Source organism: Bacillus rossius, chromosome 3, assembly GCF_032445375.1.
Source record: "Bacillus rossius redtenbacheri isolate Brsri chromosome 3, Brsri_v3, whole genome shotgun sequence".
Classification (NCBI taxonomy): domain Eukaryota; kingdom Metazoa; phylum Arthropoda; class Insecta; order Phasmatodea; family Bacillidae; genus Bacillus; species Bacillus rossius.
The window spans coordinates 97,140,049-97,155,193 of NC_086332.1; the positions used below are offsets into that span (position 1 = coordinate 97,140,049).

The 15,145-nt window shown below is 35.9% G+C and overlaps 1 protein-coding gene across 2 annotated transcripts in view; it reads left to right on the forward strand.

Moving 5' to 3' along the window:
• Positions 1–1,316: 1,316 nt before the first annotated feature.
• LOC134531065 (dynein axonemal heavy chain 6) overlaps positions 1,317–15,145 on the forward strand; it is a 491,808-nt gene continuing 477,979 nt past the window's right edge. Inside the window, exon 1 of one of the 2 annotated variants that reach the window (XM_063366586.1) lies at positions 1,317–1,938. In XM_063366586.1, coding sequence (XP_063222656.1) covers positions 1,835–1,938 — 104 coding nt within the window. In that variant the 5' untranslated portion in view covers positions 1,317–1,834. The remainder of the gene's footprint in view (positions 1,939–15,145) is intronic. The other variant, XM_063366584.1, reaches the window with a different exon arrangement.

Genomic DNA, 15,145 nt, shown 5'->3' on the forward strand with positions numbered 1-15,145 from the left:
ATGACAGGTCTGTAAGAAAATTTTCTATGCAAAATTACTAGCTCACTTAATATTAAATTAATGATAGGAAGAGGGAGTGGTGACATGGAGTACATACCACAGGGGAGTGCCATGGGGCCCTTGCTGTTCATAATGACAGATGTCTGGGAAAGCATGATGAGTAGATTAAAAAAAAGCGGACGGTGAAGAAGGGAGTAGGGGTCTGGGGTTAACTGCTATGACACTAAAGGAGAGAAATAAAAGTCAATGAAAAGGCATCTTCCATGCTGGTGATAATCAGATATGGAATACGCCACAGGAATTTTGGACTCGTACCTAGCGATGGACATTTAAGAGTTATAAAGGTACAATGCAATGTAGTGAGATAAGTGACAAATATCGGAGGAGAAACGATGACGGAAGAAGGAAGATGCATAGACCATCAGTGATGATGGAGCTTGTGTGGGACACACTGTAAAGGAGGAGAAAGAAAGAATGGTGAAATAGGTTAAGGTAATTAAAGGGAGGGGATTTTGGAAAGCTGAGAGATAGGTAAAGTGCAGAGGGATCACATGTGGAAGATCCACAGGTTAGAATGCAATGGATTAGACAAAATCATATTACTGCACACAAATATGAAATTTGGTAGTTAAAGGGCCATTAAATATTCTTAGAATATTTTTTGGAGGATAGTCATTACCATAAAACTTGTTATATTGTATGATATTCTTAATACACTTACAAAGTTTGTTTACTACTGCAAATGAACATAACATGTTGACACTTAAACATCTAGCAAGGAAGCTAAATGTAATATTGAATATAATTACTTATCAATGGTAACAAGCATAAACAAATTAGCATTAAATAACACAATGTTGTGAATATTGCAAGAACAGCACACATCACAATGTTTACCAACAACACCAGTTTAGATTTTAAAATACACATTTGAGCCTAATTTACGATTAAATAACTGACAACATAACAAAGATTAAATATATTACTAGCGGAAACACGTGATACATTTAACCTGTACATAAATTACATCAGTCTATGTGAATCAGAAAATTTAAGAAAGTGCCATTTAGACACTTGATTAATTTGAATTCCCGCGGCTATGTGGTCTAGCATGTACGTCAGACGCGATTGACCAATAACAGTAAAATAGAGGGATGAGAGGTATCTAATGACCTTGGTCTTGCAACAAAAGTTACCAAATTCTGTTTTATTTCATTACCAACACAACCATTATTACACCACACGCTTCGTCAGGTTCCGGTTAGCCAACCGCAGGCTAAGTTTGGGTCATAATACACCCCTCGTTCGTTAACCGGAGGCTAGCCTTACCTGGAGGCTAGCTAACCTTAGGATTTAGCCGGAGGTTATAATATCGGCCCTTAGAGACCAATACTCTCCTCTTGGGCCTCTCCCAGAATCAAATCTTGGATCCGCCCTGGTAGAATTATTTTTAGCGTATTTCTAGCGACCATTAATATTGAGCCTAGTGACTCTAATTTATTGGAGTTGGCAAAGATGAACGCAATAATTTGCTGTATTCTTCATTAGTGTTGGCATCCTTGATGGTATTCACGTTGAAATCGTATTAGAAAAAATTAAAAATAGTTTTCATTCCAAGTGAAACATAGCAAAAGTTATTTAACATTTTCATTCTTTAAAGTATTTTTGTTGAGAAATTTATTTTATTGGTTGGCGACACTATACAGGTTTCTATGGTTACAAAGTACACATGTTTTTGATTTTAAGATCGTGTTCGGAGGTTTAAGTAATATAAAATATGCCTGAAATTTTAGGCGTTCTGTTCGTGGAATAGATGAAAGAATCGTAGTTCGTCATGTCAAATATTGTGAAAGATGAGTCGTTACTTCCAGACATAAAATCGCCGGTAGAACTGCTTTTAGGTAGAATTGTCTCAACACCACCGGCGGAGTATATAAGGTAGGTATACCTCTTCTTTTTTTTATACGTTATATACCTGATGTGTTAATAATAAAAAAAATTCTTGTAATGTATCGTTCTTATATACTATGATGGTTGTAAAAGATGTTACAACATTTTTGTGCACTTGGGTTGCTGTCAAGTGTGTGCTCAGATAAACATTTTCCGCTGCTGAAACGGGGAAAGGGGGCAATAAACCCTCTTTGTCAGCTCTTTGGTTTCAAATTCTTAACTTTTATTGGTGGGAATGATGGATTTGGTAATTATCGGACGTTGCAGTTTTTTAGAATCGAAAGGAAAAATTTGGTTAATATGGATTTCACACACTTCACACGTCCTTAAATTTACTCCCAAGGGATGGTTTCGTAATTCCTACTACTTAGTTGATGAAAAATTAAAATTTTATTTCTTACATTATAACCTATGCCCTTTTTTGCTGCTACCGCCATTCATCATTTACCTGTGATAAATAAAAATATATGTTTTCCATGTGCTAGAGATTTTCCTGTGCATTAACCTTGCAAGGAAGGTTTCATAATTCCTACTGGTTTGTGAAAAAAATAACAGTTTACAGCTTACATTACAACCTACCTATGTATTCACGCAATCTGCGACATTTATTGTTTATATTTTCCATGTGGGTTATTAAAATTTTTTTTTGGAGAACTTTAGTTAATGTAGGTGTTGTAATACTGATATTAGTTTAAATAACGACTGTATTGCAGTTGTAAGGAATTTTTAATGCTTGTATTTCATGTTTGTTGTTTTATTAGAATGAGTATGTAATTGTATTACGAAATGTTTGTTTTGTTATTTAAAGTACGTACTATTTTGAGTGAATGTTGTAACAAAAGATTCTAATGGAAGCCTAAAATTTGAATTGAATTGTTAACGTTGTTCATTTTCTGTAAGGAATACGTGCTGTGCACTAAAGTAGCTGACACATTGAATTTTGCAGTCTTCCAGTGAATTACAGCCATAATATATTCTTTGTTCATTATGGCTGGTGTTTCATGTTTATTCCTGGATCCTGAAAGCTTGATCCTAATGGTATGAACCTGTTGGCTTGATCCTGTGGTACATGATGCTGCTGATTTAGTTCAGTACATTGAAACATCCTGATGGCATGATCCTTTTGCTTGATTCTGTAGTAAGTACATGATGCTTGCTTTTTTATTTCTGTAAGTCGAAAGATTTTGATGGCATGATCATGATGGCTTGATCCAGTGATACATGATGCTTGCTGTTTTAGTTCAGTACGTCGGAAGATGCTGTACATAAAAGGAATTGCGAAATAAGAATGAATAATAATTGTAGGTTAAAAAAATCCTTTTTATTCGACTTACGATCATAACTTTTTATTATATGACAATATTATGGTTATGTACAGGATCTTCCATTACTGAATTAAAACAGAAATCTTCATGTACCACAGCATCAAGCCAACAGGATCATGCCATTAAGATCTTTTGACTTACTTGGGTCATTCTCAAAATGATGTATATGTAAGTCCACGGTGATATGTTTATGATTTGTAATAAGTAAAAAAAAAAAAACACAAGCCTGCTTACATTTGATTGTTGACAAAATCTTAGGCTTACGTGATGTATTTTGAGGCAAGGAAAAAAATTTTTGGGGTAGGGGGGGTGGGTGGAAGCATTAAGGTTTTTCACCTAGGGCGCCAATTTACCTTACACCGGCCCTGCTGAAATGCATACAAATTATCACCTCCGTGGACTGTCCCCATAGCAAAACTTAAGTACCTATTATTAAATAATTTTAAAGTAAATCCTTTTAAATAACTTACCAAATTGCATACAAATCTGAGTAAAGAAAAAATCAATATTAATTATCATTAGGTATTATATTTTATTTTTAAATATGAACTTGTGCTTTATATATATTAATGTTTAATTGTCCTCAAAATATACATACCCTCCATGGACATTACAAAACTACAATAATTTAGCTATATACTGTTGTCACAACTGTTTTGTTGTGAAAGGCGGGAAAAACAGATGCCATTTTGTTTTAGCTGGTGATTGTTGTTGGTTTACAAATTGTATTTAAGTGCTCATTTCCATTTCAAAGTTAGAATAGCAATATTGTCAAGATCATATCATCACCTCCGTGGTTGTATAAAAAGGTAAGATTAGGACTTAAAAAATTATGTTCTTACAAGTTATATAAAAAGAAACAGTTAAACTGTCACTGTAAACTATTGTTTATTTTATAACCTCTAAATTAAGCAAGTAGGAAGGTATAAATCCATCTGTTCCTCACCTCCATGGACAGCTATTGTCCACGGAGTAGACAAATGTCATCGGAGGTGACCAAACCATGTATAACCTTTTCTGCTTGGTATATTTTGGGGTTATTAATATTTAAAGAAATTATTTATACTAAAATAATTTACAACCATACAAAACAATACAGTAAAAATACTAAAGTTCACATTTTTAAACATAGATATGTACCGTACACATAATGTAGAACTAAGGAGGTTGTTTAAACTTCCGCCTGATAGATTTTTATTTCAAATAAGTGCACACCTGTTTTAAATTGTATTACTCTTTGGTACTACAAGCCTACTTTAAATTTATACTCAGTTTTTGAAATACTACAAAATTTGCTCATGCTGAGGTTTTTTTTTGTTTGGCAGTCTCTCCACACGGGTTTGTTTTTCAAGCCTTCTCAAGACTCGCAATATTTTCTCTTGATTCCAGGTTATAATGAATCCTAAAAAGAAAATCAGTGTCACAGACATAAAATGTAAGAAAAGAAGGGAACAAAAGCGTCGAAGCATGCAACGAGCAAGAGAAAAACTAAAACTTAATCCTACTTTACAAGAAGCAAAAATTAAAGAAAGACAACGATGGCACGAAAGACGGAAAACTGGTAAAGTATGTAAGAACTGTCAGAGATTTAAGTGACAGGGAAAAAAGAGCAGTACGTAAAGATTGGAGAGGAAGATCGAAAAGATACCGCAAAAATAAAAATCAGCAAAAAACTACACTACACTTTGCTAACGCAAATACTCCTCCACTTAGTCCATTGAATGAAGAGGAGGTTTTAGATAATACTCTTCCAAAACCATCTACAAGTAGAGTGGAGTCTGGCAAAAAAAGGCAAGAAGAAATAGAGACAAATTGCGCAAGGAATTGAAAGAAATGCAAGAGAAGTATGAACATTTGGAGAAAAAGTTAGAAAGTTACAGAAAACGAATGCAAAGATTGAGAGAGACCTCAGAGAACAAACCAACTAAAAATGACACTCCCAGAAAAACTATGAAGAAACTTTTTAAAGGTAAAAGTCTGGATGATGTTTCGAAAAGAAGACTTTTCGCTAATGAAGTTATCTGTTAACAATTGAGGAATAATTTTCACCAAGAAAAATGAACAAAACTTAAGCACAAGTGGGGAACTATGCTGTCTGGTAAACTGGTCAGGAAATACAAGTGTGTTGGATACGTGCAGTCACTAACTTCTCTTAGAATGATGCAAAAAAATAAATCAAATACCACAAAAGCAATCTTATAAATTTTGTCAGAAATAAAAGCACTGCTAATGCTGTCAAGGAATTTTTAGAAAAGGATAAAAACAGTAGATTGTGTGCTGGAAAAAAAGAGACCATTATAAAAGGAAAAATGAAGAAACAAAAGCGTTGTTTGAATAATTAATTAAGAAACTTACATAAACAGTTTTCTGATGATGAGCAGTACCAAAATATCAGCTATACAACATTTTGTCGCTTCAGACCATTCTGGATAACCATTCCCAATGCCGCTTCTCGTGAAACATGCCTCTGTAAGGTACATGAAAACTTTTCAATGGCTGTTAGAAAACTAAAAATGTTAAAGTTAATTGAAGAAAACTCAACATCTGATGTGATAAAAAGTTTATGTTATACATATAAGAAGCAAGAAGAATGTTTAGAAAGAAGATGCAAGAATTGTCAAGCAAAGGAATTAAAGTTCCTCAATTGTGAAAATTGGTCAGAACAGATTACTTACGAGAAATGGATAACAATGAAAGTACCAGTGGTTGTTAAAAAGAAGGAGAAGTTTTGTCTAAGAACAATCAAGACAGAAGTCAAGTGTACAAAAGAAGAACTAGCTAATGTTATAAAAACTTCTTTTCATCAGTTAATGCAACATACAGCAAACATACAGACAGCACCAGTATACTACTATAGATGAATTAAAAAAAATCTTTAAACCAGGATGAAGTTCTGCTGCATGTTGATTTTTCGGAGAATTATCAGTGTAAATATGGCAAGGAGATTCAATCAGCACATTTTGGTGGATCTAAACCCCAGATCACTTTGCATACTTCTGTGCTATACTATTGTGATCCACTTACTGGTCAAAAAAGCCATCAATCATTGTATCAGTATCAAATAACAATAGACATTACCCGGTAGCTATTGCTGCCCATTTGGAACCAATATTAAAGAAAATCAAACACATGAAACCTAGTGTATCTACCGTGCACTTTTTAAGCGATGGACCTTGTACGTAATATAAAAATAAACAGATGTTTAAAGTCTTTGGATCTTTTTTGTCAGCCAGGCTGTGTGCTAAAGAAATGTTTTGGCACTACTCGGAGGGTGGCTATGGCAAAGGTGTCCCTGATGGAATTGGAGGCTCCGTCAAAAGGACAGCTGATGCCATTGTTGCAAAGGGTGAAGACAGGGGCGCAACAACTAAATTTCTAAAGGGGGGGCAATATACCTTTTTATAAAGAATCATGGATCCCCACTATTGAAGCGGGGGGTCCGGGGGTCCTCCCCGGGAAAATTTGTATTTCAAGGAGGAAAATGGTGCTATTTAAGCAGTTTTATTATCTAAAAATTGATTACACAGCACTTTATTTGCCCCCGTTTGCCCCCACTTCAAGGTTTCAGAAAAGGGTGGGGGGGCAAAATACCCTTGTCCCCCCCCCCCTCCCTGTTGTTGCGCCCCTGGGTGAGGACATTCCTGATTTCCCAAGTTTAGTGGCTAAACTCCAAGAAAATTGCAAAGCCATCATTGTCTTTCCAGTAGAAGAATCTGCAATAGTGAAGCTTGAAAGTATAATACCTAAAAATGCTGAAGTATTCAAGGGAACAACAAAAATACATCAAATAACCTGGGTGAAAGGGGAGGAATACCTACAGGCACGAAGATTAAGCTGTATGATTTGTGACCCGAAAGAATTATGCAGCCATTATGGAATTGGTAAAATCAATCTGCTTCACCTCAACTGTATCCTTTTGCAAATTATACCAAAAACTTGTTACCTTATTTCTCCTTATGCACTATACAGGCTTAATTAGGGTCTAATTTAATTAATCTACGAAGAAGGAAGTAGATAGGTAGCGTAAGAGGAACTGTACCAGCTTTTTGCTTGGGTGGATGGTAGGAAACACCACCCCAATAAATGTATCAGTCAGGGATATAACCCCAACTTTCGAAACACCACCCCAATAAATGTATCAGTCAGGGATATAACCCCAACTTTCCCGGATGCGAGGGAAACTCGCTAACCATGAGACTACCATGCTCGGTCAATTTAAAACAACTTCACTCTAAAAGATAATAGGGATATACATTTTATTTCGTCATACACACACTAAATTATTTAATAAAATTTAACTTAGTGGTACTCAAATAATAAATGAAGTCATCATGATTGATACATATATTAATTATAACTTACTTAAAAATTAATATATTTCTTAACTTGGGTACAGGTTCTACAGTCAGCAGTGAAGTTTCGAAAAAGCCAAGACTTAGATATTCGGAAATTTATTCTGAAGATAGTTTAGGAAGTGCTAACCTTAATGAACCATTTCAAGAAGATGAGTATGTGATTATAAAATTTTCAGGAATAAATCCACTAAGCATTTTATTGGCTTTATTGAAAAAAAAAAATTAGTTGTGATGAATTTAACATAAAGTTCATGAGGAAATGCAGTTCATCAAACTATAAATTTGTATTCTCATCAGAAAGAAACTCTGATGTTAACGTAGAAGACATTGTGTGTAAACTTAATCCACCTGTTCTCAACAATAGGTTGCAATACATTTTTGATCTGCACAATTTCAATTTGCAGTGACTTTTCCTTTCTTCTTTTTTTTCTACAATTTTGTTATTAATGTGCAATGTGCAATTACATAGATTAAAAAGTTTAATATTCTTTAAAAATTTCTGTTTTTTATTCATTTATATTAATAAAAGTACTCTAAACCAGATCATAATCACCTCCGTGGTCAAAACCTGTCACCTCCGTGGACAAGCAAATATTTATACTCCCAATATATCATTAAACACAAAGAAACTATCTCTGCCACTGCTCTGGAGTTAATCAGGTGAGTCTCTTGAACATTTTTAATGTATGGTTTTATAGTGTTTTCACAATATTATATTTATATTATTCACTTGGTGAAATGTATACGTTATTTTGAGAATGACCCACTTAATTAAAACAGCAAGCATCATGAACCACAGGATCAAGCCAACAGGATCATGCCATCAGGATAAATCCTTTAGGATTCAGGAAATAAACTTCAATATATGAAATGGAAGAATTAGCGTAGTTTTTATTCATTGTTGGGCTACAGTTGTGCTAAACAAAGAGATAACAAGATTGCAGGTAAACTGTTATTTTTGATGAACCAGTAGTAATTAAGAAACCATGTTTTCAGGGTACATTTAGGGACTTCTCTAGTACTTGCAAAACATATTTTCCATTTTTATTTACTTTTCGTTCCCTGAAGCCGCAAAGTCTAATGCTGGTATAGTAATGTAAGCTATAAACTATTATTTTTCACAAACTAGTAAGAATTAAGAAACCACCCCTTCAGAGTAAATTTGGAGATGTGTGTGGTGTATGAAAACCAAATGTTATGAATTTTTTCTTTCCGTTCTAAAAATCAGAGACGTCCAATAATTACCATGGATTTTATTTTATGATTCCGTACAGGAGGGGAGATATAACCCCAATTCCCCCTCCCCCTTTCCGGCATATGTCCCTGGTTGCAGTGTCTTTTCAATATATGGAATGCGTATATCCATTTCTGGATATGTTAGAGCTAAATGAGTGGTTCCTTTGTATTGGTTACTGAAGATGATGCATTAGTTCATTTGAATCTAAGAAGCAGTTTAGTTAAACATTAAAAATAGTGGCTTTTTTGACAAAAGTCTCAAAATGTTATTTTTAAATACTAGCTACTATTTAATATTGCTGAATTGTTGTGCAACACTGCGATTTCTGAATCCAGTGGATTTTGTAAAACACAAAGTTTGGTATTGTTAAAGTTAGAGTAGGTGTGTGTGTAAAAAATAAAATTCCAAAAAATGTATTTGTTTGTTTCTCGCATTATATTTAATGATTCTGTAAAACAGCATTGCAATATTTAAAGTAGTTTACTGGTAGTTTTATAATTTGAACAGACATTAAGATAATATATTTTGGATTTCATTGTCAGCTTATTAATTATACCTGAGGCCATACAAACAGTTAATCGAAAGAAAATAAAAAAATATTACACTTCATATAACTTTGTTTTTCATTCAAAAATTTATAGGTAGCAAAAAATGTAAATATAATTTTTTGATTATTCTTTTTTAAAACAAAGGTCAGATGTCACTTCTGTATTCTATGAGAGTTTCAGATTCTAATTGTAAGATTTCCGGATTCACTTCAATATTGAACACTGTAAGAGCGGAAAGTTTTCAAAAAATATTTTAAAAATTCATCGTAATTTGGAGAATGAAATGGAACAGATTTAATTTTACCTACACTATTGAGGTCTGCATAAATTTTTATTTATTTATTCAATACATTTCGTAGAATCTTTACTTATAGTAGAAACCACAAGGGAGGCTGTAATAGCAAGCTCTATCAAGACAAGCATGTCTGAAACATGTCAAAATGGAAGGAACACACTGCAAACAGAGGAATTTCCCAAACAACCACACACTGGTATGTCAAGTCAGCTTCATGACTGAAACTCGCCCAGAGAGACCTGGCTTCTTCTTGTCTTGCGTCCTACTTCAGACAGTAGTGGTTTGGAAGGTGCAAGAACATGAGTGACAAGGAAATAAATACAAGCTAGTGCAGGTGGTGGTAATTGCATTTCTGTGTGTCTTGTTTCCTCAGCAGGGGTGAAACCATCTGATGAAGTTCTCGCCGTATTTATGGATTCATTAGTTAGAAACTATCAAATTTGATTGGATGTTCCAACAAACTTTGTGTTAGGACATTTGCCCCATATTGCACATATAAGTTAAATTTTTTAACTTATTTTTAATATTGTTATTTAGATAGTGTGTGAGTATATAAATAACCTTGTTGTTTAAGGTTATAAAGAACACCCAACAACGTCTAAGGAGAGCAGTGCAACACTGGAAGATTCTGCAGTGTATGTACTATTTAGCTGGGCACATAGCTGAAATGTGTTTGGACAAATTCCATTGTCCAACTTGTTAAAGTGTGTTAATGGAAAATACAGATGTAAATCAAAAGAGGAAAGCCTTTAAAAATTATAAGAACTATATCGGAAAAAAAAAAAAAATTTGTCCACCTAACACCGAAGAAACCAGTTGAACTGTAGCGTCCAGCAGTCTCATCGAAGTCAGGAGCTTTCAGCTAGAAGTTTTTTGCAAATATGTTACAATACACATTGTTTTTTTTAAAAAAAGTATTATCTCATTCATGGAGAATTTTATAAAAGAAGGTACCATTGCTACCTTTCAAACATGGTTTGACATGTGTCGTGATCACAAAGAATTTCTATTGTGGACCTTAGTGCGCTGTCATATATTAAATCAGGAAGTGTATCTCCAGACAAGAATGTGATATTAAACGAAAATGAAGCAACATGAAACTATTTTCCAAACTACAGAAGATTAAAAACATCAATTATATACCATAATTTCAACTCTTTCACTGCAAGTTCAACCTTATATACAAAAGTTAAATGTGATTTACATCATCTCTAAGATTCTAGGAAACGTTTTTAAAAGCAACAGTTGAAGGTAAAAACAAACAAACTATTCATCGTTCTTCAAATTGTGATAACCAATGTTGGTTAAGTTTTCTTTTATTTCCTTAAAGAACAGTAAACAGGTTGAGCTTACACAAAATAAATTTAGTTATGTTTTCTCACAGTTTTGTTATTTCGGCTAAAGAAAATTTTATTTGTATTCAGGGAATTGTTTTACATATAATTTTTTTTTCTATTCACAGTTTAAGTGTTAAATAGTTATTCTATATTGTCTACTTGGTCAATTTTTGTATTTAATTTTCACAATGTTTCATTGACGTGTATTACGTTGTTGACGTTAGGGCCGTTCCCGTGGTTCGGAGTCGCTGCCCAGCTGCTTCGGCAGAGAAGGTTCGTGCCATGGGGCAAGGGAACTGGCCTAACTCGGGTGAAATTAAAGAGTTTAAGACGTTAAGTTGTGTTTACTGCACACGTAACACACTGCACATGGGCTGTCATGGCCCCCATCTGTGACAGTCCATCAGGGCGAGGCCCGGCTTCACGCACTTTGAGCGCAACACGACACTAGCAGTGACCTGACTGGCGGTGACACGACAGTGACGCGACTGACAGTGGTGTGAATGACGGTGACGTGACTAGCAGTGACGTGAATGACAATGACACAAAATACTGTGACGTGACTGCCGATGCGAACAACGGTGACGTGACTAACTGTGACGTGACTGACGACACGAATGACAGTTACGTGACCGACAAAGACGCGAATAACGGGGACGTGACAACGGTGACGTGACTGACAGTGTCCGTTCTGCTCTCACTCACAACTCCGCGACCGCACTCTCTCATCCCACTCAGGCGACTGACTCGACCCTTGCTCCGCTACGTCTCAGCGGCCTCCCCCCTTGCCGCGCGCACATGAATCCCCTCCTTCCCTTCGTGTGCGAGTGCGTGGAGCCCAACATGGTCACAGGCGGGGAGACGCGACTCAGTCGCCCGGGAAACATATCTACAGGTACACAACAACACAAATAGATATTTACACACTCACATAATTACATAAACAAAACCCTTATGAAAAGACACATCACTGTTATGGTGGAGCCTCTGCAGGGCGTTCCCCTCTCGGCCAAGGCCGTTTGTTACACTTTCGCGCACGGGCGCATTCGGTGCACACGCAAGCCTGAAGCAGCAACGGGCAATAATGGCCTCAGCGAGCCGGAGGAGCACTTGGGACGACGTCAACGTCAATTAAACAATACTGTACAGCTTTATAGTTACGAAAATTGTAAACAATTTCAATTGAGGGTGTATGGTTTACTTAAATCTTAAAAAGATTTTATCTTATTATATTAATTAGGATATTAAATACAATAGTTATGTTATATCTTACTAGATGGCACTGTGCATGTTTTTAATCGTTAAGAATGTGCCAAAGCATAGTCTTGTATCAAAGTAATGAGTTACCTACTTAACCTACGTCATGGAAGAGTTTTATATACAAATATTTAGAATGATATTATTCATTGAATTTATTTTGTACCTTGTTTTCTCTGACCTTGCAAATTGTTGATTTGCTTTTTTTTAAAATTGTTAATTGAGATTGAAATCTCTTTGTGCCTGTACATCCTACTAATATTTTAAAAGCAAAGGTTCGTGTGTATGTTTGTTACTCTTTGACGCTCGAACCGTTGAACGTATTTGAATGAGATTTGACATACAGCTATCTCATACCTGGATTAACACACAAGCCACATGTTACTATGAAATTCCGTCATTAATGGAGTAAAAACAGGGTGTAATAATTTTTATAACAGGAAATCATAGATCATAGACATACAAACAGTCAGTGTGTGTCATTTATCTATGTCTGCCACATGGTCATACACATAGTAAGGTCTGGCAACTTCCTATCCTTCTTGTTGAGACCTGTCTACTTAGTTGAGCTCGCGGTGGCTAGCGAACTAACAGCGCTAATAACAGTTCAGTTTTGAACTTCATCAAAAGATGGCGTTGCCTTGACTTTCAAATGTGCTATTGTGTGTTTTTTCCGTATGTGTTCCTATACCATTCATCCGATGCTGATGAAATTTTGGTGAGTTGTTATGCGCATGCCCGCGAATGTTTTTTGAGTTAGTACAAATATTTTACAATAGGTGGGGCACAAATTGTTTCAACGGGTGTGTGTATTTCATTTAGTTTAGCCGCATTTCGTATGTTTTTGGTGTATGAGTGCACACCATTTACAGAATTGAATTAAATAGAAACAGTGATACTTCACAGAATGGATTTGAATAAAATACAAACAGCGACATTTCAGTTTATATGTGATGTAAACAATAGGTAGTCCAAAAGTCATTTCAACCAATGTGTTTATTTCATATTGTATAGCAGCACTTCGTCTGTTTTCGTTGTATAAATGCACACGCAAAACACAATTTAATTAACTATAAAAGAGAGAGAGATAGAGTGATAGATATAGAGTAAGATAGAGAGAGCCGGAGAGATAGGTTGAGATAGAGCGAGGTATAGAGAATGAAATGGAGTTAAAGAGATATATAGATGTAGAGAGCTTTATAGAGATTGGTATATAGAAGAGATAGATATTGGGAGGTACAGATGTATATATGTAGATATAGAGAGGTACATAGATATGTATAGATGTGTATATATATGTATATGTGTGTATATATATATATATATATATATATATATATATATATATATATATATATATATATATATATATATATATATATATATATATATATATATATACTGTTATGGTGCCACTCGTGGCGGCACCTCTTGATAGGGGGGCCGTAGTCTCTGATGTTTACTGATTTAATTGTAATGCGTGCTCGGGTTTTATGGGCGCCACCGTGCCACGTGCACGGACCGATGTGAGACTCTTTCCCACGGTCGTGACGTCGCCCATGTGTGGCGTGATTTTACTTTACCCCTGAATACACCTAGCACGGATCCCTGCCCGCTCTCAGCGTCGGGCACGCTATCACCTACGCAGTGGGCTCTCAGGCGTCCCACACGCCGTCACACTCCACGTGGTCAACAGATTTAAATAAGAAAATAATACATTTGATTTACACACCTGATTTATTCGGCGAATGCAACTTACACGATTGAAACTGTTTAAAACGCCCGCGGCACGAATCGGTTTAGGTGCGAAGACCCCCACGTGATCACATCTTACATTACGTATTACAAAAGAGAAAAGACCGTTGCTGGTCGTAAGACAATTAGTTATACAGTCCCCCGACCGAGAGGAGCTCCGAGGACGAAAAGAAAATGATTTATACGGAATTAAATTGAAACAGAATTACTAGGCGGTGAAACAAGCGGTGAGGTCCCCGGAGTGCTGGCGCGTCTACTCTCGGTCGTTGATGGCGGCGGACTGGGCTGAGATCATGGCTCGCTCGACTAACATGGCGTCCTCCCGCCGAAACAATTGCCGTTAAAAGATATTTGCGATTTCGTGCCACGGGAAACTAAATTAACATGACAAGAATGATTTAAAAATTACGTGACAATTTTTGAATAAAGAGAAAAGATTGTACAAATTATAATTATTAAGATTTAAATTTAATTATTGTCTGGCTTTGGGTTTCCTCGGGAATGTCCGGAAACGCTATTCTTTTTTGTTACCTTATTTTAATTAAAAGTACATAAAACCCTCCCGGCCGATCTGCCGTCACGTTGCACTTGGGGAATATAAAAACAAATAACACAGTTATATTTACTTATGTTTTAGGGGTGCGGCGCACTGACTCGACAGCGCCCTCTTGCCGGGCGAGCACACACACACGCACACGTATGTACGGGTAGGCGGGAGGTTTGAATGAAGGGTGGGTGGTGTTTGGGCAGTGGCATATCGGACTTAAAAGGGGCCGCAGGCCCGGACGATATCAATACATATATATATACACATACATATATCTCTTTAAACGAGCAATTCTTGTATATATATTGACGTTGTCCAGGGCTACGCCCATCTGAGCCCGATGTGCCACCACCTCCCTCCCCTCCTGTTAATCCTCCCGGCTGATGTGTTTTAAATAGCGCGCCGCAGCAAGAGGGCGCTGTAGAATCAGTGCTTCGCTCCCCAAGATATAATAATACTGTGAAAATCTTTTGTTTTGTTCCCCTAGTGCCATATATTTTTATATTAAAATTTATTGTAATTTTTATGCATTTCAATCA